This window comes from Ranitomeya imitator, chromosome 3, assembly GCF_032444005.1.
Source record: "Ranitomeya imitator isolate aRanImi1 chromosome 3, aRanImi1.pri, whole genome shotgun sequence".
NCBI lineage: Eukaryota > Metazoa > Chordata > Amphibia > Anura > Dendrobatidae > Ranitomeya > Ranitomeya imitator.
Window position 1 is genome coordinate 575,939,814 of NC_091284.1, and position 27,173 is coordinate 575,966,986.

The 27,173-nt window shown below is 47.2% G+C and overlaps 1 protein-coding gene across 2 annotated transcripts in view; it reads right to left on the minus strand.

The window, feature by feature from the left end:
• Positions 1-27,173, minus strand: part of NALCN (sodium leak channel, non-selective) — a 1,007,092-nt gene that overhangs the window by 574,037 nt on the left and 405,882 nt on the right. For both annotated transcript variants that reach the window (XM_069757980.1, XM_069757979.1), the window contains exon 10: positions 15,861-15,947. In XM_069757980.1, coding sequence (XP_069614081.1) covers positions 15,861-15,947 — 87 coding nt within the window. The remainder of the gene's footprint in view (positions 1-15,860; positions 15,948-27,173) is intronic.

A 27,173-nucleotide genomic window follows, 5' to 3' on the forward strand; every position in this document is an offset into this window, starting at 1 on the left:
ACTGTCATGGATGTGTCAGAGGCTGCAGACGGTTGCACTGCATCTGTCTTCAGAAGGTCTCAGTAGTTTGCTTTGCAGATGAGTGGACACCCCCACCGATGATAATGGCCACACCTGGACCTGGGTGTTGATATACTTCCTACATGCTGCTAGCAAGTGTGGGTGATATTTTCTATTTTCCCTTCCCTGTTGAGACTTGGAGCTGCAGCAGTCAGCTAGAGTGTTTTTTGGAGTTTGGGGGACATAGGTGTTTCTCTCTGAGTCTACCCAAGCTAAGTATTCCCTTGTTTTGTGTATCTTAGCTGTCTTTAGCGGTAGTGGGGATTGACTAGCGCTCATCCTGTCCTGACTAGTGCTCATCCTGTCCTTCCTAGTGAAGTGCAGGGCTTATTGCCAGGGACAGGCAGGGATTAGGTAACCTGCTAGGCGATATGTGTGGAACCTATATAGGGACAATAGGGCAGACAGAGTGATGTTAGATCATTCTAGGGGTCTCCACTCCCCTCTTCCCTAGTATTTAGTCCCCTTCCCCTTATACCTTTGTGTTGCGCTTAGTCTGTCCTACACTGTGCTCGTGACAGTAACCTACTGGAGTACAAAATCAGTCTAATATCACTTTTGCATAATTGAAGCATATTGTGTGACATTTTGAAGGGTCATGCACCTTTTTGCTTGGAGCTTTATTCAACCATGGGTAAGGCTCCAAGGAGCTGAAATGCATAGGTCTCAGTCATATTGAAACTGACATGCACTTTTAGGTAATTTTTTCATAATACATTTGGATTTTATCTTACACACTGGCTGCTTCGCTGGATTTTCGTTCCTCTGTTTTGCCCCGGCCGGTTCCAAGCTTGTTCATGCGAAGAAACTAGCAGGATCCATGCTGCAACTTGGGTGAGCTGACTCTCCATTTCCCCTTCTCTATGAATTTGAAGAATTTGACCCAAAAATGGTAAAGAATACCACAAAACAAGAAAACTCACTTTAAATGAAACACAAATGAAAATAGGGGTCTTTATCTTTTCTAAATGACCTCCCTTAGAGTTGGGACTAAGAAAGATCGGTATATTGTGCATACTATATGTTCAATCTTTGCTATTAATAATAATTTTATTTATATAGCACCAACATATTCTGCAGTACTTTACAATTAAGTTTGGACATGTACCGACAATAAAGACAATCCAAAGTAACACATAGTTCAACTGTTACAGGAGGAGTGAAGGCCTGCTCACCAGCTTACAATCTATAAGGAGATTGGGGGGACACAATAGGTAAAAAGTGCTTGTCATGTATGGTCCAGCCATTACTATAATAAATAGCGGATTCCAAATAAGCTGCATGATCCGGTCATCAGCCAGTATCTGTCTAAGTACAGTTAACGAGTGCTATTGGATGCATTGAGGATGTGGAGGCAGATGGATAGGAGGGAACAGATTCTGAGGAAAATTTTGAAAGAGGGAACAGGCAAGAGATAGATTAGCGAAGATTGGTGATAGGCTTGTCCAAAGAGATGTGTTTATAAAGCACGTTTAAAAATGTGGAGGCCAAGTATTAAATTGATATTTGGGTAGTATATTGCAGCAAACTGGCGAAGCACAAGAGAAATTATGAAGACAGTTGCGAGACTCAGATTATGTAGGATGCTAGTCTTTGATCAGTTGCAGAACGGAGAGCACAGGTAGGATGATAGAGAGAGATGTTGGAGAAATATAGGGTAGTGCTGAGCTGTGGAGAGATATGTGGGTTAGAGATAAGTTTGTATTGTATTCTGTAGTGAATGTGCAACAAGTGTAATGACTGTCACAAGGTGGAGGCACCGGGGAAGTGGCAGGACCGAAATACAACCCTGGCTGCAGCATTCAGGATTGATTGAAGAGGAGATAGTTTGGATAGAGAGAGACCAATCAATAGAGAGTGTCACGATACCCGGTATTAATGATGCAGGGGAAACTGCACCCAGCAGCAACGGAGCTGGACCAGACACCGGGTAACTAACCTGATCACCAACGGGACCTTCCACATGAGACAGGGTGATGAGGTAAAGCAAAAGGACCTAAGATCATGTGACAGAGTGGAAGGCGGTCAGGGGGCAGAGCCAGACACTGGGAACCAGAGAAAAAACAAGCATAAAAGAATAGGGTCTTCAGGTGGATTACCAGTATAAAAAATATAACAACAACCTGTGTATTAATTTCATTAAAATACTTTGTAATAATGTGTGTGTGTGTGTTTTTAACCATTTCATACTATTGGATTAATAATGGATAGGTGTCATAATTGACTCCTCTCCATTATTAATCTGGCTTAATGTCACCTTACAATAGCAAGGTGACATTAACCCTTCATTACCCCATATTCCACCGCTATACGGGAAAGGGAAAAGAGTGGCCAAATGCAAGAATAGGCGCATCTTCCAGATGTGCCTTTTCTGGGGTGGCTGGGGGCAGATGTTTTTTAGCCAGGGGGGCCAATAACCATGGACCTGCAGGTAGAGGAGCTGCGGAGACACCATCACGTGTTTCTCAACGCAGGCAGTGAATAGCCAGGCCTTTCCCCGGGAAGGAACAACCAAGGGAAGGGCAGCATCCAATAAAGGAAAACATCCAATAAAGGAAAACCACCTATGCCAAGCATGGTATCCATCCACAGACAGCTGTTTCGGGGTTTTTGCCCCTCATCAGTGTGGAGTAGGAAACTGGCTATCAGGAGCAGTGCCTAGTAGAAAGTCTATAAAGGCACGGATGATTGACCTCGTGGAGACCAAAACATCCAACACTGCGGAGACACCATCACGTGTTTCTCAACGTAGTGATCCAGAACACTGCCCCCAAATATGCAAATGCATGTAGAGGAGCTGCGGAGACACCATCACGTGTTTCTCAACGCAGGCAATGAATAGCCAGGCCTTTCCCCGGGAAGGAACAACCAAGGGAAGGGCAGCATCCAATAAAGGAAAACTTTTGTGAATTCCGCTCTTGGGCTCCCTCCGGTGGTTGTAAGTGGCACTTTCGTTAGTTCTGCTCTTGGGCTCCCTCTTGTGGTTTCAAGTGGTATGGCTGCTCCTTGGATTTAGCTGTCTGCAGCTGCTTCCACTGATCGTCTTTTCTGCTCGGCTATTTATGCCTGGCTCTATCCTTCAGCCAGTGCCACTTGTAAATGGTTCCTGGTTGGATTCACTTCTCTTTGGATTTCCCTGTTATCCTTACCAGTTCAGCAAAGCTAAGTTCTTGCTTGCTCTTTTCTGTCCACAGATTGTGGACTTATCCGTTCTGTGCTTTCTATGCTTGTTCAGCTTATCAGTATGAATTAATTCTGTCTTGCTGGAAGCTCTGGGAAGCAGATTTACCCTCCACACCTTTAGTCAGGTGTGGAGATTTTTTGTTAACTCTGCGTGGATTTTTGTAGTGTTTTATACTGACCGCACAGTATTCCATCCTGTCCTATCTATTTAGCTAGACTGGCCTCCTGTGCTCATCCTGGTTTCATTCTGTGTATGTCTTTTCCCTCTCCACTCACAGTCATTATTTGTGGGGGGCTAATCTATCCTTTGGGGATTTTCTCTGAGGCAAGATAGTTTTCCTGCATCTCTCTTTAGGGGTAGTTAGCTCTTAGGCTGTGTCGAGGTGCCTAGGGAGAGTTAGGAGCATCCCACGGCTACTTCTAGTGTTGTGTTGAGCTTAGGGACTGTGGTCAGTACAGATACCACTTCCTTCAGAGCTCGTTCCATGTTGCTCCTAAACCACCGCATCATAACAGTACAAGTGGCCAAAAAAGAATTAAATGCATCTCAAAAAAAGGAAAAGAAAGTTCTGAACCATTTTTTTTTCTGTGCTCTGGTTTGTCTCTTTTTTCCTCTTGATCTTTGGGTGGTTCAGGATATATGCTCTGGCATGGATGTTCAGGGTTTGTTTTCTAGTGTGGATCAACTTGCTGAAGGAGTACAGAGTATCCAAGATTATGTTGTCCAGACTCCGGCTTTAGAGCCTAGAATTCCTACTCCTGATTTGTTTTTTGGGGACAGATCCAAGTTTTTGTACTTTAGAAATAACTGCAAATTATTTTTTGTTTTGAAACCCCGTTCTTCTGAAACTCCGTTCTTCTGGTGATCCCATTCAGCAAGTAAAGATCATCATATCCTTGCTGCGTGGTGACCCTCAAGACTGGGCTTTTTCTCTTGAAACAGGGGATCCGGCACTATTGAATGTAGACAAATTTTTCCAAGTGCTCGGATTATTGTATGACGAACCTAATTCTGTGGATCATGCAGAAAAAACCCTGTTGGCCTTGTGTCAAGGTCAGGAAGCGGCAGAATTATACTGCCAGAAAATTAGAAAATGGTCTGTGCTCACTAAATGGAATGAGGAGGCTCTGGCTGCAATTTTCAGAAAAGGTCTTTCTGAAGCCCTTAAAGATGTTATGGTGGGCTTTCCTACGCCTGCCGGTTTGAGCGAATCTATGTCTCTAGCCATTCAGATTGATCGGCGTCTGCGCGAGCGTAAAGCTGTGCACCATATGGCAGTGTCCTCTGAGCAGAGTCCTGAACCTATGCAATGTGATAGGATTTTGACTAGAACAGAGCGGCAGGAATTCAGACGTCAGAATAGGCTGTGATTTTACTGTGGTGATTCTGCTCATGTTATCTCTGATTGCCCTAAGCGTACTAAGAGAGTCGCTAGGTCTGTTACCATTAGTACTATACAGCCTAAATTTCTCTTATCTGTGACCCTGATTTGCTCATTGTCGTCCTTTTCTGTCATGGCATTTGTGGATTCAGGCACTGTCCTGAACTTAATGGACTTGGAATTCACCAGGCGCTGTGGTTTTTCCTTGCAGCCTTTGCAGAGCCCTATTCCTTTGAGGGGTATTGATGCTACACCCTTGGCCAAGGATAAACCTCAGTACTGGACACAGATGACTATGTACATGGCTCCAGCACATCAGGAAGATTGCCGTTTTCTGGTGTTGCATAACCTACATGATGTTGTTGTACTGGGTTTTCCATAGTTACAGGAACATAATCCGGTGCTTAATTGGAAAACTATGTCTGTGACTAGTTGGGGTTGTCAAGGGGTACATAGTGACGTTCCTTTGATGTCAATTTCCTCTTTCCCCTCTTCTGAGGTCCCTGAATTTTTGTCGGATTTCCAGGATGTATTTGATGAGCCCAAGTCCAGTTCCCTTCCACCGCACAGGGACTGTAATTGTGCTATTAACTTGATTCCTGGTTGCAAGTTCCCTAAGGGCCGACTTTTCAATCTGTCTGTGCCAGAGCATGCCGCCATGCAGAGTTATGTTAATGAGTCTTTGGAGAAGGGGCATATTCGGCCCTCTTCGTCACCATTGGGAGCGGGTTTCTTTTTTGTTGCTAAGAAGGATGGCTCCTTGAGACCCTGTATAGATTATCGCCTTCTTATTAAATCACGGTCAAATTCCAATACCCCTTGCCTTTGCTTACTGATTTGTTTGCTCAGATTAAGGGGCTAGTTGGTTTACTAAGATTGACCTCTGTGGGGCATATAATCTTGTTCGTATTAAACAGGGTGATGAATGGAAAACTGCATTCAATACGCCCGAAGGCCATTTTGAATACCTTGTGATGCCATTTGGGCTCTCTAATGCTCCATCTGTGTTCCAGTCTTTCATGCATGATATTTTCCGCAATTATCTTGATAAATTCATGGTCGTATATTTGGATGATATTTTGATTTTTTCCGATGATTGGGAGTCTCATGTGAGGCAGGTCAGGATGGCGTTCCAGATCCTTCGTGATAATGCTTTATTTGTGAAGGGGTCTAAGTGCCTATTCGGAGTTCAGAAGGTCTCTTTTTTGGGTTTTATTTTTTCTCCCTCGTCTATAGAAATGGATCCTGTTAAGGTCCAAGCTATTCATGACTGGATTCAACCCACATCTGTGAAGGGCCTTCAAAAATTTTTGGGCTTTGCTAATTTCTATCGCCGTTTCATTGCCAACTTTTCCAGTGTGGTTAAGCCCCTTACTAATTTGACGAAGAAAGGCGCTGATGTTGAGGTTGACGCATCTCTCTTTAGGGGTAGTTAGCTCTTAGGCTGTGTCGAGGTGCCTAGGGAGAGCTAGGAGCATCCCACCGCTACTTCTAGTGTTGTGTTGAGCTTAGGGACTGCGGTCAGTACAGATACCACTTCCTTCAGAGCTCGTTCCATGTTGCTCCTAAACCACCGCATCATAACAGAAAACATCCAATAAAGGAAAACCACCTATGCCAAGCATGGTATCCATCCACAGACAGCTGTTTCGGGGTTTTTGCCCCTCATCAGTGTGGAGTAGGAAACTGGCTATCAGTGTTGGATGTTTTGGTCTCCACGAGGTCAATCATCCGTGCCTTTAATAACCATGGACCCTCTCCAGGCTATTAATATCTGCCCTCAGTCACTGGCTTTACCACTCTGGCAGAGAAAATTGCGCGGGAGCCCACACCAATTTTTTCCGCGATTTAACCCTTTAATTTAATAGCTAGAGCTCCCAAATTTTGCACATACACACTACTAACATTAGTAGTGTGGAATATGCAAAAAAAAGGGATATGAGATGGTTTTCTGTATGTAAACCATGTCTCATATCATGTCTGGTTTGAGAAGGAGATAGGAAAAGCCAGCAATTGAATTACCGGGTTTTAAGCTATCTAGAGCTGTATGATATATATATATATATATATATATATATATATATATATATATATATATATATATATGTGTCTCACTGACATCTATCTATATATATATATATATATATATATATATATATATATAGACAGTATATATGTTTTTACGATTATTTGAGCCCATGGATCCATTGTATGTCCGTTTGTCGGTTTTGCAAGCCTGCGAGAAAATCTCGCAGTTCGGATGCCATCCGGATTACATACGGAGGATGCCATGTGCAAAATACGCTGACGCACCCTGCTTACGGATGACATACGGATCACTATTTTGGGGACTTTTCTGCATATTACGGCCGTAAAAAACAGTGAGACACACACATATATATATACATATTTACATTTAATTCAGCGCTAGATGGCAGAAAAGCCGGTGTAACAGGCCAGCTTAAACCCCCGCAAAGGAATTTACCCAGGGTTAAAGTGACCCCGGGTATATTCTGGCCTAACCCAAACTATACCCCAGGGTATAAATTGGACTAGTCCAGTTTATACCCCTCTGGGCCAGATTATACCCCGGGTATATTCTGGCCTAGCCCAAACTATACCCCGGGGTATAAATTGGACTAGTCCAGATTATACCCCTCCAGGTCAGAATATACCCCAGCTGCTATAGATCAGGCAGCGCACAGGGCCCCAGGCAGCATACAGGGGCCCCAGGCAGTGCACAGGGCCCCAGGCAGCGCACAGGGGCCCCAGTCAGCGCACGGAGCCCCAAACAGCGCACGCTGCCCCAGGCAGTGCACAGGACACCAGGCAGCACACAGGGGCCCCAAGCAGCGCACAGGGCCCCAGGCAGCACACAGGTGCCCCAGGCAGCCCACAGGGGCCCCAGGCAGCACACAGGGCCCCAGGCAGTGCACAAGGGCCCCAGGCAGCGCACAGGGACCCCAGGCAGCGCACGGAGCCCCAAACAGTGCACGGTGCCCCAGGCAGTGCACAGGACCCCAGGCAGCCCACAGGGGCCCCAGGCAGCCCACAGGGGCCCCAGGCAGTGCACAAGGCCCCAGGCAACCCACAGAGGCCCCAGGCAGCCCACAGGGGCCCCAGGCAGCGCACAGGGCCCCAGGCAGCACACAGGGGCCCCAGGCAGCACACAAGGACCCCAGGCAGCACACAGGGCTCCAGGCAGCACACAGGGGCCCCAGGCAGCGCATGGAGCCCCAAACAGCGCATGGTGCCCCAGGCAGTGCACAGGACCCAGGCAGCCCACAGGGGCCCAAGGCAGCCCACAGGACCCCAGGCAGCCCACAGGGTGTCCCAGATAGCGCACAGGGGGCAGAGACAGTGAGTAAGGGGGTAAGAGATAGCGCGCATGGGGGGAAATAGACAGAGCGCACGTCCCCTGTGCGCTATCTGGGACCCACTGTACGCTGTCTGGGACTCCTGTGCGATGTCTGGGGCTCTGCTCTTGAGTATATCACTCAATCCTAGTTTCACATTTGCGTACAGCCGTCCACATGCGTACGCTCTCAGTGAAGCCTTGACCATTGCTGCGCCCTGCCGGTTAAGCTCCGCCGACGTTCTTTTGACGGTGCTGCAACCCGCGGTGAAGGCTACAAGCTGGATTTTCTTGTGTTCACCGAATCGTCAAAACAACGCATGCGGACGCAAACGCAAACATCCGCAGGACCTGTGTACCAAATGATAAAGATAGGGTACGCAGGCCTCATGCGGCCGCATGCGCACCTGGGCGGAGCTAAATTGACGGGTGTGACAATGGGCGGGGCTTCACTGAGAGCGTACACAGCCGTGCGCAAATGTGAAACTAGCCTAAGATGTCTAGGGCTCCTGTGTGATGTGTGATGTCTGGGGCCCCTGTGCAATGTCTGGGGCCCCGTTCTTGAGTACATCACTCAATGGTTCTCATAAGCATGAAAAATCGGATCTTTAATATACTTTAATCTTTAATATACTCAAGAACGGGGCCACAGACATCACACAGGGGGTCCCAAACAGCGTACATGGGATCCCAGACAGCGCACAGGGGCCCTGCACGCTATCTCTTCCCCCCTTGCACACTGTCACTTCCCCCTCCCTTGTGCAATGTCTCTGCCCCCCTGTGCGCTGCCTGGGGCCCTGTGTGCTGCCTGGATCCCCATTCACTGTCTCTTCCCCCTTGCACACTGTCACTTCGCCCTCCCTTGTGCACTGTCTCTGCCCCCCTGTGCACTGCCTGGGGCCCTGTGTGCTGCCTGGATCCCCATTCACTGTCTCTTTCCCCCTTGCACGCTGTCTCTTCCCCCTCCCTTGTGCACTGTCTCTGCCCCCTGTGCACTGCCTGAGGCCCTGTGCTGCCTGGGGCCCCGTGTGCTGCCTGGGGCCCCTGTGCGCTGCATAGAGCCTCGTGTGCTGCATGGGGCCCCATGTGCTGCCTGGGGCCCCATGCACTGCTTGGGGCCCCTGTGCTGTCTGGGGCCCCGTGCGCTGCCCGGGGCCCCGTGCACTGCCTGGGGCCCCGTGTGCCGCCTGGGGCTCCGGTGTGCTGCCTGGGACCTCGTGTGTTGCCTGGGGCCCCGTGTGCTGCCTGGGGCCCCATGCGCTGCTTGGGGCCCATGTGCTCTGCCTGGGGCCCCGTGCGCTGCCTTGGGCCCCGTGCGCTGCCTGGGGTCCCGTGTGCCGCCTGGGGCTCCTGTGTGCTGCCTGGGACCTCATGTGTTGCCTGGGGCCCCGTGTGCTGCCTGGGGCCCCTGTGTGCTGCCTGGGACCTCGTGTGTTGCCTGGGGCCCGTGTGCTGCCTGGGGTCCTGTGTGCTGCTTGGGGCCCCTGTGTGCTGCCTGGGGCCCTGTGTGCTGTCTGGGGCCTTGTGCGTTGCCTGGGGCCCCTTTGCGCTGCCTGGGGCCCTGTGCGCTGCCTGGAGCCCCTGTGGGCTGCCTGGGGCCCTGTGGGCTGCCTGGGGTCCGTGCGCTGCCTGGGGCCCTGTGGGCTGCCTGGGGTCCCTGTGGGCTGCCTGGGGCCCTGTGCGCTGCCTGGGATCCCGTGCTCTGCCTGGGGCCCTATGCGCTCCCTGGGGCCCCTGTGTGCTGCCTGGGGCCCTGTACTCTCCCTGGGGCCCTGTGCGCTGCCTGATCTACAGCAGCTGGGGTATATTCTGACCTGGAGGGGTATAATCTGGACTAGTCCAATTTATACCCCGGGGTATAGTTTGGGCTAGGCCAGAATATATCCGGGTATAATCTGGACTAGGCCACTTTAACCCCGGGTATATTCTGGGTGGGGGGTTAGTCTGGCCTGTTACACAGGAAATTCAATTGCCGGCTTTTCCTATCTCCTTCACAAACCCGACAGGATATGAGAAATGGTTTACATACAGTAAACCATCTCATATCCCTTGTTTTATTACATATTCCTCTTTAGTAATGTGAGAAGTGTCTTTGTGTCAAATTTGGGGTCTCTAGCTATTAAATTAAAGGGTTAAATCCTGAAAAAAATTGGCGTGGTCTCCTGTGCAATTTTCTCCGCCAGAGTGGGAAAGCCAGTGACTGAGGGCAGATATTAATAGCCTAGAGAGGGACCATGGTTATAGGACCCCCCCTGGCTAAAAACATCTGCCCCCAGCCACCCCAGAAAAGGCACATCTGTAAGATGCGCCTATTCTGGCACTTGACCACTCTCTTCCCACTCCCGTGTAGTGGTGGGATATGGGGTAATAAAGGGTTAATGTCACCTTGCTATTGTAAGTTTACATTAAGTCAGGTTAATAATGGAGAGGCGTCAATTATGACACCTACCCATTATTAATTCAATAGTACGAAATGGATAATAAAACATGCACACATTATTAAAAAGTATTTTAATGAATTAAAGACACATGGTGTTTTAATATTTTATTATAATCTTAATCCACCTGAAGACCCTTGTCACCTGAAACAAAGTTAAAAAAATCAAAAAATACTGTATATATATATATATATATATAGACTGTATATATGTTTTTAATAATATTTGAGCCGATGGATCCATGATATGTCCATTTTGCAAGCCTGCGAGAAAAAAAATCGCCATACGGATGCCATACGGATGACACACAGGGGCCCAAGGCAGCCCACAGGACCCCAGGCAGCCCACAGGGTGTCCCAGATAGCGCACAGGGGGCAGAGACAGTGAGTAAGGGGGTAAGAGATAGCGCGCATGGGGGGAAATAGACAGAGCGCACGTCCCCTGTGCGCTATCTGGGACCCACTGTACGCTGTCTGGGACTCCTGTGCGATGTCTGGGGCTCTGCTCTTGAGTATATCACTCAATCCTAGTTTCACATTTGCGTACAGCCGTCCACATGCATACGCTCTCAGTGAAGCCTTGACCATTGCTGCGCCCTGCCGGTTAAGCTCCGCCGACGTTCTTTTGACGGTGCTGCAACCCGCGGTGAAGGCTACAAGCTGGATTTTCTTGTGTTCACCGAATCGTCAAAACAACGCATGCGGACGCAAACGCAAACATCCGCAGGACCTGTGTACCAAATGATAAAGATAGGGTACGCAGGCCTCATGCGGCCGCATGCGCACCTGGGCGGAGCTAAATTGACGGGTGTGACAATGGGCGGGGCTTCACTGAGAGCGTACACAGCCGTGCGCAAATGTGAAACTAGCCTAAGATGTCTAGGGCTCCTGTGTGATGTGTGATGTCTGGGGCCCCTGTGCAATGTCTGGGGCCCCGTTCTTGAGTACATCACTCAATGGTTCTCATAAGCATGAAAAATCGGATCTTTAATATACTTTAATCTTTAATATACTCAAGAACGGGGCCACAGACATCACACAGGGGGTCCCAAACAGCGTACATGGGATCCCAGACAGCGCACAGGGGCCCTGCACGCTATCTCTTCCCCCCTTGCACACTGTCACTTCCCCCTCCCTTGTGCAATGTCTCTGCCCCCCTGTGCGCTGCCTGGGGCCCTGTGTGCTGCCTGGATCCCCATTCACTGTCTCTTCCCCCTTGCACACTGTCACTTCGCCCTCCCTTGTGCACTGTCTCTGCCCCCCTGTGCACTGCCTGGGGCCCTGTGTGCTGCCTGGATCCCCATTCACTGTCTCTTTCCCCCTTGCACGCTGTCTCTTCCCCCTCCCTTGTGCACTGTCTCTGCCCCCTGTGCACTGCCTGAGGCCCTGTGCTGCCTGGGGCCCCGTGTGCTGCCTGGGGCCCCTGTGCGCTGCATAGAGCCTCGTGTGCTGCATGGGGCCCCATGTGCTGCCTGGGGCCCCATGCACTGCTTGGGGCCCCTGTGCTGTCTGGGGCCCCGTGCGCTGCCCGGGGCCCCGTGCACTGCCTGGGGCCCCGTGTGCCGCCTTGGGCTCCTGTGTGCTGCCTGGGACCTCGTGTGTTGCCTGGGGCCCCGTGTGCTGCCTGGGGCCCCATGCGCTGCTTGGGGCCCATGTGCTCTGCCTGGGGCCCCGTGCGCTGCCTTGGGCCCCGTGCGCTGCCTGGGGTCCCGTGTGCCGCCTGGGGCTCCTGTGTGCTGCCTGGGACCTCATGTGTTGCCTGGGGCCCCGTGTGCTGCCTGGGGCCCCTGTGTGCTGCCTGGGACCTCGTGTGTTGCCTGGGGCCCGTGTGCTGCCTGGGGTCCTGTGTGCTGCTTGGGGCCCCTGTGTGCTGCCTGGGGCCCTGTGTGCTGTCTGGGGCCTTGTGCGTTGCCTGGGGCCCCTTTACGCTGCCTGGGGCCCTGTGCGCTGCCTGGAGCCCCTGTGGGCTGCCTGGGGTCCGTGCGCTGCCTGGGGCCCTGTGGGCTGCCTGGGGTCCCTGTGGGCTGCCTGGGGCCCTGTGCGCTGCCTGGGATCCCGTGCTCTGCCTGGGGCCCTATGCGCTCCCTGGGGCCCCTGTGTGCTGCCTGGGGCCCTGTACTCTCCCTGGGGCCCTGTGCGCTGCCTGATCTACAGCAGCTGGGGTATATTCTGACCTGGAGGGGTATAATCTGGACTAGTCCAATTTATACCCCGGGGTATAGTTTGGGCTAGGCCAGAATATATCCGGGTATAATCTGGACTAGGCCACTTTAACCCCGGGTATATTCTGGGTGGGGGGTTAGTCTGGCCTGTTACACAGGAAATTCAATTGCCGGCTTTTCCTATCTCCTTCACAAACCCGACAGGATATGAGAAATGGTTTACATACAGTAAACCATCTCATATCCCTTGTTTTATTACATATTCCTCTTTAGTAATGTGAGAAGTGTCTTTGTGTCAAATTTGGGGTCTCTAGCTATTAAATTAAAGGGTTAAATCCTGAAAAAAATTGGCGTGGTCTCCTGTGCAATTTTCTCCGCCAGAGTGGGAAAGCCAGTGACTGAGGGCAGATATTAATAGCCTAGAGAGGGACCATGGTTATAGGACCCCCCCTGGCTAAAAACATCTGCCCCCAGCCACCCCAGAAAAGGCACATCTGTAAGATGCGCCTATTCTGGCACTTGACCACTCTCTTCCCACTCCCGTGTAGTGGTGGGATATGGGGTAATAAAGGGTTAATGTCACCTTGCTATTGTAAGTTTACATTAAGTCAGGTTAATAATGGAGAGGCGTCAATTATGACACCTACCCATTATTAATTCAATAGTACGAAATGGATAATAAAACATGCACACATTATTAAAAAGTATTTTAATGAATTAAAGACACATGGTGTTTTAATATTTTATTATAATCTTAATCCACCTGAAGACCCTTGTCACCTGAAACAAAGTTAAAAAAATCAAAAAATACTGTATATATATATATATATAGACTGTATATATGTTTTTAATAATATTTGAGCCGATGGATCCATGATATGTCCATTTTGCAAGCCTGCGAGAAAAAAAATCGCCATACGGATGCCATACGGATGACACACGGATAAATTTGTGCGTAAAAATCGCATCCTCGCATTGAATACGGAACAGTGTTTTGGGACAATTACTGCTTATTACGGCCGTAAAAAACAAATCGTATTTACTTACGCCTAGTGTAACGCCGGCCTTATAACCACATAACGTGACAGCGGTCAGAATTGTAAAAATTGGCCTGGTCATTAAGTACCAAATTGGCTCTGTCACTAAGGGGTTAAAACACACACAGCTCAGCTATATACATTACCCCATTTTTCCTTCCAGACATGAGACTGGTCCCATGACCTGAAAAGTCACTCACCTAGCCACTGTCTGTAGCATCTGTGCAGATTTAGAGATGTGCAGCTTCTCTCCTGCTTTGCGCGGTTAAGATAGATGTTTTGGAGAAGTAGAAGAGTGAACAGTTCTCTTAGTGTCAGTGTTCTGAGGAATCTGCCTCAACGCTATAAAACGAACACTCTTCAAAAGATGCATTTAGCTATACAAATATTTATCGATAAAGGAGTAATGTTCAACAGTATATACCATATTTTTCGGATTATAAGATGCACTTTTTTCCCCCCAAATTTTTTTTTAAGTATAGCGAATCCTGAAACGGGGGAGGGGGAGGAAATAGTATAATCCAAATGGATCTGCCATACAGGTTCTACACGTAGACTCCTATAGATGCTGCCATAAAACATAGGATCCCCAATCTTCCTACAAGTCCCAATAAGATGCCATCACTCACCCATAATAGATGGTGTCCTTGGTCCTCCTGCTGTGACCCCTTGACGCGCGTTTCGCGTAAGTGCTTCTTCAAGAAGGGGAGTAGCATATGTTGTGTCCCCTGGGTTTAAATAGCACTGCCCCCAAGTACCAACAGGTGCGGCGCACGCTCCCCGAGAAGCGCAAACCGGAAATGCACATCTACTGTGGCCATCAGTACGGTGTGCGCATGCGGCAAAATCTTGCCGGGTGACGTCATGGAGCATGAGCATTTCCTCCCCCTCCCCCGTTTCAGGATTCGCTATACTTACCCAGGCATATGTTGCACTATTGGTCCATTTATCCTGCTGTGCTAGCAGGTTCCTTGCATTTATCCTCTTCTTTGTGTTTTGCCCTTTGAATGGGCTGGTATTGTACATTTTAAGTGCATTAATAAAATGATTGTTTTATCTTTTCAATCTGTTGGTGTTTATTGTACTCCATGTCCTCTAGTTTTTTATACGTTCTGGGAGTAGTACACTCATTACCGTTTCTGGCTGCATATATACATTTACGTAGGGAGCAGGGCTATAGCCCCTCTCAGCCTGGGTATTTTGTTATATTTGTTTTGATTTCTGTTCTAAGCCTAACGCAATGTGAACCTAGCCTTAGATGCATGGATTATAAGAAGCACCATTTTATTAAAAAAATCCGGAGCATCTTATAAAGCAAATAATACGGTAATTAAAATGGCGCTCGTTAAAATCCCCATTCACATGGGCCGACAGAAACTGTATGGGGACCCGACGATTGTAAATACGATTGTTCTGCACCCATGCAGAATGAGTGTAGAGCATAAAAACAATTACAATAAATTTATTTAACTAAAAAGTATGATACACTGTAGAGAATTTTATAGTACTAGATGTCAGGTGAAGATTATCTTGGAGACAGTTACTGTATGTGAAGAGGAGAACAAAGGCGGTAAAATATGTCTGGAGTCATCAGCTCCAAAAAGACTATTTTTGACAGACTTCTTGTTAGCCACTTCATCCAGCAGATTCAAGAGAAACCCTGATCTTCACCCTTTAGCCCCTATACAGGAATCTGGACTTACACCTTGGTTTGCATTCTCAAAGTAACTGTTTGCTGGAGAAAGCCTTCTGAAAGTATGGATAAACTAGCTGTGTAAGTAAAAGAACGAGAGACAGAATCAAAAAGCAATGTCAGACAAGCTTAGGTCAGACCAGGGGGACAGAAAGATTATGGGACACAAGCCAGGTCAAGAATATTTATTATTTATTTATTTTACTCACTTAAATAGCACCATTAATTCCACAGTGTTTTACAGACATCATCACTGTTGCCATTGGGGCTCACAATCTAAATTTCCTATCAGTATGTTTTTGGAGTATGGGAGGAAACTGGAGAACCCGGAGGAAACCCACACAAACATGGGGAGAACATACAAACTCCTTGCAGATGTTGTCCTTGGTTGGATTTGAACCCAGGATCCCAGTGCTGTAATGCTGCAGTGCTAACCACTGAGCCACCAGGTATTTAACCATAATCAAGATACTAGCCATTCACTTTAATTTTCACATTAATTGTGCTGTATGCAACTCATTTGCAGTCATTGTACATCATATACAGCTTACCTGCAGACATGCCGGAGCTCTTCCCTGTGGCTTATTCACATCAACAGCCACTAGTTGCCAGCCACCACTAGAATCTTCATGAAACATCTTAAGGAGAAATAAAAAGAAGTCTTTTAATATAAACATTTATTAAATTACTAGATGGTGGCCCGATTCTATTGCATCGGGTATTCTAGAATATGTATGTATATAGCAGCCACATAGTATATAGCACAGGCCACAACATATTCTTGAATACCCGATGCGTTAATACAGGCCACACAGTATATAACAGTGGCCACGCAGTATATAACAGTGGCCACGCAGTATATAACAGTGGCCACGCAGTATATAACAGTGGCCAAACAGTATATAACAAAGCCCACGCAGTATATAACATTGCCCACATAGTATATAACTCTGGCCACGCATTATATAGCAGCCATGCAGTATATAACGCAGCCCACACAGTATATAACACTGCCCACATAGTATATAATGCAGGACCCCGGAGACCTGGTCGTTGCAGTATGACGCTGTGCCACTAAGGGGAGTGATGGTACGTCTGATGGCACTAAAGGAGTTCTCCTGACCAGGTATCACCAGAACACATTACACTTCACACTCCGGCCACTAGGGGGAGAAAAAGGCTTTATTTATTGGGCCACTCCTCACACTGGTAAAACTAGGGGTTGGGGAGGAAGTTAGTCAGAAGCTGACTGGGTTGGATTCAGGCAACATCCCGTGGCAGGGGGTGTTGCAGGGAGAAGACACAGGGGGGAACCTGGCAGGTGCCTAGCGAACAGAACAGAACGTAACAGAACCGCGCCTGCACTACCTTGCGGCGGTATCCTAAGGAAGAGACACGAAAGGAAGGATATTGTGGAACAGTGTAAACGAGATCAAGCAAAAAGGAGTACCAGTAGGAGTCGTGCCGTGAGACCGAGGCAACATCCTACTGAGGCGTGTAGCCGGTGGCCGGAACACCGCAGGAGTAACTGACTCTAGGCCTTACTTCGAACTCCGCAGGACAGTTAATTATAGGTTGGCTGTCTACCTTAAATTTCCTACGAAGACATAGGGGGCAACAGTGGGAGAGGGGCGTCTCTAGGGTCCCGGAAGACCTCCAGGCCTTCCCGTCATACGGGTGCGTCCTAGCCATAACATATCTGGGGGACGAGAAACTAGTAACATCTGGAAATAAAGAGAGAGAGAGCTGTAGAGAATGAACGAACGAGAACAGCAGTTGTGAGGACTATTCCGAATGCTCAGCAGGGTAGGACTACAACACACAGGCGCTAGTGGTGGGCAACGATTTCCATCTGCGAGGGAAACTCTGGAAGTGCCCATCAGACCGGCCGGTCTCTGATAGCCCTGTTAAACGTGCTCTGGATTGAGGATCCTGAGGTCTTCAGTAAAGAGGTAAAGAGACTGCAACCTTGTGTCCTCATTATTGCCTGCACCTCACACCATCGCCATCCGCCTTACTGGGAAGCCCTGGGGACATACTTCACCTGTGGGAAGGTGTTGTGAATTCTGTGGCAGAGCTCCCTCCTGTGGTCACAAGTGGTACTTCGGCTGGTTCTCTCTGTGAGCTTCCGTTGGTGGAGGAAAGTGGTACTGCGGCTTCTGAGTTTCCTTCCTCAGGTGATGTGGTGAAGTCGTTAGGTGCTGCTCTATTTAACTCCACCTAGTGCTTTGATCCTGGCCTCCAGTCAATGTTCTAGTATTGGACCTGTTTCCTCCTGGATCGTTCCTGTGGCCTGCTGCTCTGCATAGCTAAGTTCCTCTTTGCTATTTGTTTGCTGTTTTTTTCTGTCCAGCTTGTCAATTTGTTTTTTTCTGCTTGCTGGAAGCTCTGGGACGCAGAGGGTGTACCTCCGTGCCGTTAGTTCGGTACGGAGGGTCTTTTTGCCCCCTTTGCGTGGTTTTTGTAGGGTTTTGTGTTGACCGCAAAGTTACCTTTCCTATCCTCGCTCTGTTCAGAAAGTTGGGCCTCACTTTGCTAAATCTATTTCATCTCTACGTTTGTCTTTTCATCTTAACTCACAGTCATTATATGTGGGGGCTGCCTTTTCCTTTGGGGTATTTCTCTGAGGCATGGTAGGCTTATTTTCTATCTTCAGGCTAGCTAGTTTCTCAGGCCGTGCCGAGTTGCATAGGGAGCGTTAGGCGCAATCCACGGCTGCCTTTAGTGTGGTTGGAGAGGATTAGGGATTGCGGTCAACAGAGTTCCCACGTCTCAGAGCTCGTTCTTGTTTTTTGGGTTATTGCCAGGTCACTGTATGTGCGCTGACCTCTATGTCCATTGTGGTACTGAATTACCTTTCATAACAGTACTGGAGGCCCAAAGTACCAATGATTCCCAATAGAGGGAAAAAAGAAGTTCTGAGACCATTTTTTTTTTCTTTGCACTGTGTTTCGCCTTTTTTTTCCCCTAGACATTTGGGTGGTTCAGGACACAGGTGTAGCAATGGACATTAAAGGTCTGTCTTCATGTGTGGATCAGCTCACGGCAAGAGTACTAAGTATTCAAGACTTTGTGGTTCAGAATTCTATGTTAGAACCGAGAATTCCTATTCCTGATTTGTTTTTTGGAGATAGAACTAAATTTCTGAGTTTCAAAAATAATTGTAAACTATTTCTGGCTTTGAAACCTTGCTCCTCTGGTGACCCAGTTCAACAAGTTAGGATCGTTATTTCTTTTTTGCGTGGCGACCCTCAGGACTGGGCATTTTCTCTTGCGTCAGGAGATCCTGCATTAACCCTGCTGTTCTGTTGGTCAAAAATGACCGACTTTGAACTTCAATATTCTTTAAAATATTCAAGATGCGGCTCTGAAACCCGTGGCCGACCGACCCATCCTCATTTAAGTCAATCAACCACAAGTTTCAGAACCGCATCTTGAACACCCCAAAAAATACCAAAGTTCAAAATAGGTCTCCCCAGACCGAACAGAACAGCAGGGTTAAGTAATATCGATGCATTTTTCCTGGCGCTCGGATTGCTGTACGATGAGCCTAATTCTGTGGATCAGGCAGAGAAGAATTTGCTGGCTCTGTGTCAGGGTCAGGATGAAATAGAGGTATATTGTCAGAAATTTAGAAAGTGGTCCGTACTCACTCAGTGGAATGAAGGTGCACTCGCAGCTATTTTCAGAAAAGGTCTCTCTGAAGCCCTTAAGGATGTCATGGTGGGATTTCCTATGCCTGCTGGTCTGAATGAGTCTATGTCTTTGGCCATTCAGATCGGTCGACGCTTGCGCACGCGTAAATCTGTGCACCATTTGGCGGTATTACCTGAGCTTAAACCTGAGCCTATGCAGTGCGATAGGACTTTGACCAGAGTTGAACGGCAAGAACACAGACGTCAGAATGGGCTGAGTTTCTACTGTGGTGATTCCACTCATGCTATCTCTGATTGTCCTAAGCGCACTAAGCGGTTCGCTAGGTCTGCCACCATTGGTACGGTACAGTCAAAATTTCTTCTGTCTGTTACCTTGATCTGCTCTTTGTCATCGTATTCTGTCATGGCATTTGTGGACTCAGGCGCTGCTCTGAATTTGATGGACTTGGAGTATGCTAGGCATTGTGGGTTTTTCTTGGAGCCCTTGCAGTGTCCTATTCCATTGAGAGGAATTGATGCTACGCCTTTGGCCAAGAATAAGCCTCAGTACTGGACCCAGCTGACCATGTGCATGGCTCCAGCACATCAGGAGGTTATTCGCTTTCTGGTGTTGCATAATCTGCATGATGTGGTCGTGTTGGGGTTGCCATGGCTACAAGTCCATAATCCAGTATTAGATTGGAAATCCATGTCTGTGTCCAGCTGGGGTTGTCTGTAGGTACATGGTGATGTCCCATTTCTGACTATTTCGTCATCCACCCCTTCTGAGGTTCCTGAGTTCTTGTCTGATTACCGGGATTTATTTGATGAGCCCAAGTCCGATACCCTACCTCCGCATAGGGATTGTGATTGTGCTATCGATTTGATTCCTGGTAGTAAATTCCCAAAAGGTCGACTGTTTAATTTATCTGTGCCTGAGCACGCCGCTATGCGGAGTTATGTGAAGGAGTCTTTGGAGAAGGGGCATATTCGCCCGTCATCGTCGCCATTAGGAGCAGGGTTCTTTTTTGTAGCCAATAAGGATGGTTCACTGAGACCTTGTATAGATTACCGCCTTCTAAATAAGATCACGGTTAAATTTCAGTACCCCTTGCCATTGTTATCTGATTTGTTTGCTCGGATTAAGGGGGCTAGTTGGTTCACCAAGATAGATCTTCGTGGTGCGTATAATCTTGTGCGTATTAAGCGAGGCGATGAGTGGAAAACTGCATTTAATACGCCCGAGGGCCATTTTGAGTATCTAGTAATGCCATTCGGACTTGCCAATGCTCCATCAGTGTTTCAGTCCTTTATGCATGACATCTTCCGAGTGTACCTGGATAAATTCCTGATTGTGTACTTAAATGACATTTTGATCTTCTCGGATGATTGGGAGTCTCATGTGAAGCAGGTCAGAACGGTGTTTCAGGTCCTGCGTGCTAATTCTTTGTTTGTGAAGGGATCAAAGTGTCTCTTTGGTGTTCAGAAGGTTTCATTTTTGGGGTCCATCTTTTCCCCTTCTACTATCGAGATGGACCCTGTTAAGGTCCAAGCCATCCATAATTGGACTCAGCCGACATCTCTGAAAAGTCTGCAAAAGTTCCTGGGCTTTGCTAATTTTTATCGTCGCTTCATCTGCAATTTTTCTAGTATTGTTAAACCATTGACCGATTTGACCAAGAAAGGTGCTGATTTGGTCAATTGGTCTTCTGCTGCCGTGGAAGCTTTTCAAGAGTTGAAGCGTTGTTTTTCTTCTGCCCCTGTGTTGTGTTAACTAGATGTTTCGCTTCCGTTCCAGGTCGAGGTTGATGCTTCTGAGATTGGAGCAGGGGCTGTTTTGTCGCAGAGAAGTTCTGATTGCTCGGTGATGAAACCATGCGCCTTCTTTTCCAGGAAGTTTTCGCCTGCTGAGCGAAATTATGATGTGGGCAATCGAGAGTTGCTGGCCATGAAGTGGGCATTCGAGGAGTGGCGTCATTGGTTTGAAGGAGCTAAGCATCGCGTGGTGGTCTTGACTGATCATAAGAACTTGACTTATCTCGAGTCCGCCAAGCGGTTGAATCCTAGACAAGCTCGTTGGTCGTTGTTTTTTGCCCGTTTTGACTTTGTGATTTCGTACCTTCCGGGCTCTAAAAATGTGAAGGCAGATGCTCTGTCTAGGAGTTTTGTGCCCGACTCTCCGGGTGTATCTGAGCCGGCGGGTATCCTCAAAGAGGGAGTAATTGTGTCTGCCATCTCCCCTGATTTGCGGCGGGTGCTGCAAAAATTTCAGGCTAATAAACCTGATCGTTGCCCAGCGGAGAGACTGTTTGTCCCTGATAGGTGGACGAATAAAGTTGTCTCTGAGGTTCATTGTTCGGTGTTGGCTGGTCATCCTGGAATCTTTGGTACCAGAGAGTTAGTGGCTAGATCCTTTTGGTGGCCATCTCTGTCGCGGGATGTGCGTACTTTTGTGCAGTCCTGTGGGATTTGTGCTCGGGCTAAGCCCTGCTGTTCTCGTGCTAGTGGGTTGCTTTTGCCCTTGCCGGTCCCGAAGAGGCCTTGGACACATATCTCTATGGATTTTATTTCAGATCTTCCCGTCTCTCAAAAGAGGTCAGTCATTTGGGTGGTCTGTGATCGCTTCTCTAAGATGGTCCATTTGGTACCCTTGTCTAAATTGCCTTCCTCCTCTGATTTGGTGCCATTGTTTTTCCAGCATGTGGTTCGTTTACATGGCATTCCAAAGAATATCGTTTCTGACAGAGGTTCCCAGTTTGTTTCGAGGTTTTGGCGAGCCTTTTGTGGTAGGATGGGCATTGACTTGTCTTTTTCCTCGGCTTTCCATCCTCAGACTAATGGCCAGACCGAACGAACCAATCAGACCTTGGAAACATATCTGAGATGCTTTGTTTCTGCTGATCAGGATGACTGGGTGTCCTTTTTGCCTTTGGCTGAGTTCGCCCTTAATAATCGGGCCAGCTCGGCTACCTTGGTTTCACCGTTTTTCTGCAACTCTGGGTTCCATCCTCGTTTCTCTTCAGGGCAGGTTGAGTCTTCGGACTGTCCTGGTGTGGATACTGTGGTGGACAGGTTGCAGCAGATTTGGACTCATGTAGTGGACAATTTGACTTTGTCCCAGGAGAAAGCTCAACGTTTCGCTAATCGCAGACGCTGTGTGGGTCCCCGACTTCGGGTTGGGGACTTGGTTTGGTTATCTTCTCGTCATATTCCTATAAAGGTTTCCTCTCCTAAGTTTAAACCTCGTTTTATTGGTCCGTATAGGATTTCTGAGGTTCTTAATCCTGTGTCTTTTCGTCTGACCCTTCCAGATTCTTTTTCCATACATAACGTATTCCATAGGTCATTGTTGCGGAGACACGTGGCACCTATGGTTCCATCTGTTGATCCTCCTGCCCCAGTTTTGGTGGAGGGGGAGTTGGAGTATATTGTGGAGAAGATTTTGGATTCTCGTGTTTCAAGGCGGAAACTCCAGTATCTGGTTAAGTGGAAGGGTTATGCTCAGGAAGATAATTCCTGGGTCTTTGCCTCTGATGTCCATGCTCCCGATCTTGTTCGTGCCTTTCATATGGCTCATCCTGGTCGTCCTGGGAGCTCTGGTGAGGGTTCGGTGACCCCTCCTCAAGGGGGGGGGTACTGTTGTGAATTCTGTGGCAGAGCTCCTTCCTGTGGTCACAAGTGGTACTTCGGCTGGTTCTCTCTGTGAGCTTCCGTTGGTGGAGGAAAGTGGTACTGCGGCTTCTGAGTTTCCTTCCTCAGGTGATGTGGTGAAGTCGTTAGGTGCTGCTCTATTTAACTCCACCTAGTGCTTTGATCCTGGCCTCCAGTCAATGTTCTAGTATTGGACCTGTTTCCTCCTGGATCGTTCCTGTGGCCTGCTGCTCTGCATAGCTAAGTTCCTCTTTGCTATTTGTTTGCTGTTTTTTTCTGTCCAGCATGTCAATTTGTTTTTTTTCTGCTTGCTGGAAGCTCTGGGACGCAGAGGGTGTACCTCCGTGCCGTTAGTTCGGTACGGAGGGTCTTTTTGCCCCCTTTGCGTGGTTTTTGTAGGGTTTTGTGTTGACCGCAAAGTTACCTTTCCTATCCTCGCTCTGTTCAGAAAGTTGGGCCTCACTTTGCTAAATCTATTTCATCTCTACGTTTGTCTTTTCATCTTAACTCACAGTCATTATATGTGGGGGCTGCCTTTTCCTTTGGGGTATTTCTCTGAGGCAAGGTAGGCTTATTTTCTATCTTCAGGCTAGCTAGTTTCTCAGGCTGTGCCGAGTTGCATAGGGAGCATTAGGCGCAATCCACGGCTGCCTTTAGTGTGGTTGGAGAGGATTAGGGATTGCGGTCAACAGAGTTCCCACGTCTCAGAGCTCGTTCTTGTTTTTTGGGTTATTGCCAGGTCACTGTATGTGCGCTGACCTCTATGTCCATTGTGGTACTGAATTACCTTTCATAACAGGAAGGTATACCATCCAGCTGCCATTCCATCACCCCAGCGGACCCCACAGCAGCGTCGGTCACCCTGACCGAACACCACAGATGGCGTCACGAACCCCTGACAGACTATCACCTTTATTGGACACCCCTTAGCAGGGTCGCGGATCGGGTCTGGCCACCGTGACAGCCTCAGAACCGAACCAGAGAGGCCCGGTACTGAGAACACGTGGCCCTGTGTCTGGGGGCGCTCCATATAACACTGCCCACGTAGTATATAGCAGCCATGCCCACACAGTATATAACACTGCCCACGCAGTATATAGCTGCCATGTAGTATATAACGCAGCCCACGCAGTATATAACATTGCCCACATAGTATATAACACTGCCCACATAGTATATAGCAGCCATGTAGTATATAACGCAGCCCACGCAGTATATAACATTGCCCACATAGTATATAACACTGCCCACGTAGTACATAGCAGCCATGTAGTATATAGCGCAGCCCACGCAGTATGTAACACAGCCCACATAGTATATAGCAATGTGGGCACTATATGCGTGGTTAAAAAAGACTTAAAATAAAAAATAAACATATACTCACCTTCCGAGGGCCCCTTGTAGTCCTGGCACCTGTGTGCGGTGCACATGGCAGTTCCGGTCCCAGGGTTGGTATGAGCGCAGGACCTGTGATGACAGCGCGGTCACATGACCATGACGTCATGGAAGGTCCTTCTCGCATAGCATCCTTGGCACCGGAACCTGCCGCTTGCACTGCCGAGGACAGCGTGATGTCGGAGGGTGAGAATAACCTTTTTTTATTATTATTACTTGTAACATTAGATCTTTTTACTATTGATGCTGCATACACAGCATCAATAGTAAAAAGTTGGTCACACAGGGCTAATAGCTGCGTTAATGGAGTCCGTTTCACCGCGGCATAACGTGGTCCATTAACGGTGCCATTAACCCTGTGTGAGGGCTGACTGGAGGGGAGTATGGAGCGGGCACTGACTGCGGGGAGGAAAGAGCAGCCATTTTGGCGCCGGACTGTGCACGTCGCTGATTGGTCGTGGCAATGGTCGTGGGCGTTTTGCCATGACCAATCAGCGACTTGGATTTCCATGACAGACAGAGGCAGCGACCATTGAATATCCGTGACAGACAGACAGAAGGACTGACGGAAGTGGCCCTTAGACAATTATATAGTAGATGTAAAAAACATTTCAAAGAAGAGTAAATTAAAATATTTTTATTTATAACTCGTTTCAATACGTGTGTCAGAAATACACTTGATTCATTTAAATTTACTACTACACATAATAAGAAACAAGAAAGCAGGGTCCGAGGACCAACAATAGTTAGGGTATGTGTACACGTTGCGGATTCTGTGCGGATCCGCAGCGTTTTTTGAGGTGTAGAAACGCTGCAGATCCGCAATTGATTTACAGTACAATGTAAATCAATGAGAAAAAAAATGCTGTGCACACTTTGCGGAAAATCCGCTGCGGAAACGCTGCGGTTTAAAGGAAGTAGCATGTCACTTCTTTTTTGTGAATCTGCAGCATTTTTGTACCCATTCCATTATAGAAAACCACAGGGGTAAAAACCGCAGCAAATCCGCAAGAAAACCGCATCAAAAATGCACAAAAAACGCTGTGGAACCGCACAAAAAACGCGACAAATCCGCAGGTGCGTTTTCTGCCAGGAGAGGCAGAATCCGCACCAGAAATTCCTAAGCCTAATCCGCAACGTGTGCACATAGCCTTAAACCTAGTTTTTGGAATAAGGGCAACTACTATTTTAAATATAGTAACATTTGTAGATATATTTCCTATAAAATGTTTCAAGTGGAACATGGACTGATTGTTGTGGCAGGCTGGAAGATTGGCCTGCGAAAAACCTGGAATTGAAAAGAAATGATTCTGAGGGTCCATCCTCTATCTACACAGAACAGTATAGACAGTGTATATGAAAATGCAAAGAACGCATTGGGTACATTTGAAAGGCGTTCCTGTGTCCATCCTCTAAATGGATTGCTTTTTTTTAGCTGTCCTTGAATTTTTTAGAATAAAATTTGAAATTATGAAGCTGTATTTTTCTTTTTTTTCTCTGTTATAGAGTGTAGATATCTACATTTATTATATTGAATCTTTGCAGACATGAGACACATCATCCGTAAAATATAATATATTGTGTGGACCGATCATGAGCCCAGTAGGCTTCACGTGCATTTGACCTCTTCTGGACAAGATTAAGTAAGAACCAGAATCTATTAGTTGATCATTTGTCACACTGATGGTTTGGTCCATCTTTGAATCAGTCAAACTTTTGGAGAGGGAGCTTCCCCTCTGGACAAAGGCTAAGCTTTTGCCTGGAGTTAAAAAAATTAAACCAATTCCAGACTGGAACTTGGATTGGAGTCAAGTTAAATATAAAGTTCAACTGAGGGTAATAAAACCGAAGTAAAAAAAATGGCAAACATGGTCATTTGTATGAGGATGGAGTACAACTGCCTGTGGTTTGGTGAATATATACTGTAGATATTTTTAGGAATAACAGCATGGACCGCTGGGCAGAAAGTTAAATGATCTGAAAGGAAAGACAAGTGACACTGGCAAGAGTTGAATTAATCTAGGTCTGAATAAATGATCTGTGGGAGGATGAGTAATTTACAAGAACCATTGAGCTGGTTCATATATGCAGTGAAACAAAGAAGACAAAACAACAGTAACCACATGTGCTCTCATTGCATTATTTATAGTTATGCTTAGTGGTAACAATTTTGCCTCATAATAATATTTAGCCATAGCCGAAAGTATTGGTACCGTTGAAATTGTCCCAGAATATAAAGTATTTCTCCCAGGAATTTATTATAATTACATGTTTTGTTATACTCATGTTTATTTCCTTTCCGTGTATTAGAGCATCTAAAAAAAAAACAGGGAAAAAAGGCACATTGGACATAATTTCAATCAAAATCCCCAAACTGGGTGGGACAAAATTGTTGGCACCCTCAACTTAATATTTGGTCGCACACCCTTTGGAATAAATAACTGCAATCAATTGCTTCCTATAACAATCAACAAGATTATTACACCTCTCAACTGGAATTGTGGACCACTCTTCTTTTACAAAATGCACCTGGTCTCTCATACTTGAAGGATACCTTCTACTAAAAGCAGTTTTAAGATCTATACACAGGTGTTCAATGGGATTTAGATCTGGACTCATTGCTGGCAAGGAATATGCTGTGCGTCACGAAGGAAAGGCAGCTTTTTTGCTTTATAAGCATTAATGTGCTGGTCAATGAATACTAAGAAATAAAGCGTGGTCCGCAGCCACACTTTGAAAAGACAGATTATATATATAGTCCCAATATGGACAACAGTGAGATATATTACAGTAGCTTATACAGGAATCATTCTCATAGAATAGTGGGGGTAATTAGTACAGCTTCTGATAGGAATTATATCTCAGGAAGGGAGAAAGTAGATAGGTGGTAATGTGGGAGTGATACACAAGCAATTAATTCAGTATATCAGTTAATGTGAAACACACTCTCTATAACCTCGGAAACCTATGAAGGTGTCAATATCATAATTCAAAAGGATTTACGGTCACTTGTCTCCTCAATATTTATCTATGAACTCTCATTAATGACTACTATATCGATTAGTTGGAATAAATAGTCAAATTATCTATATCTCTTAAAGTATGGGAAAAGATTTGTATAATATTGGCTACCACAGAATATGCAGTTTTAATAGAGCACTTTAAGTCCATGTATATTAAAAG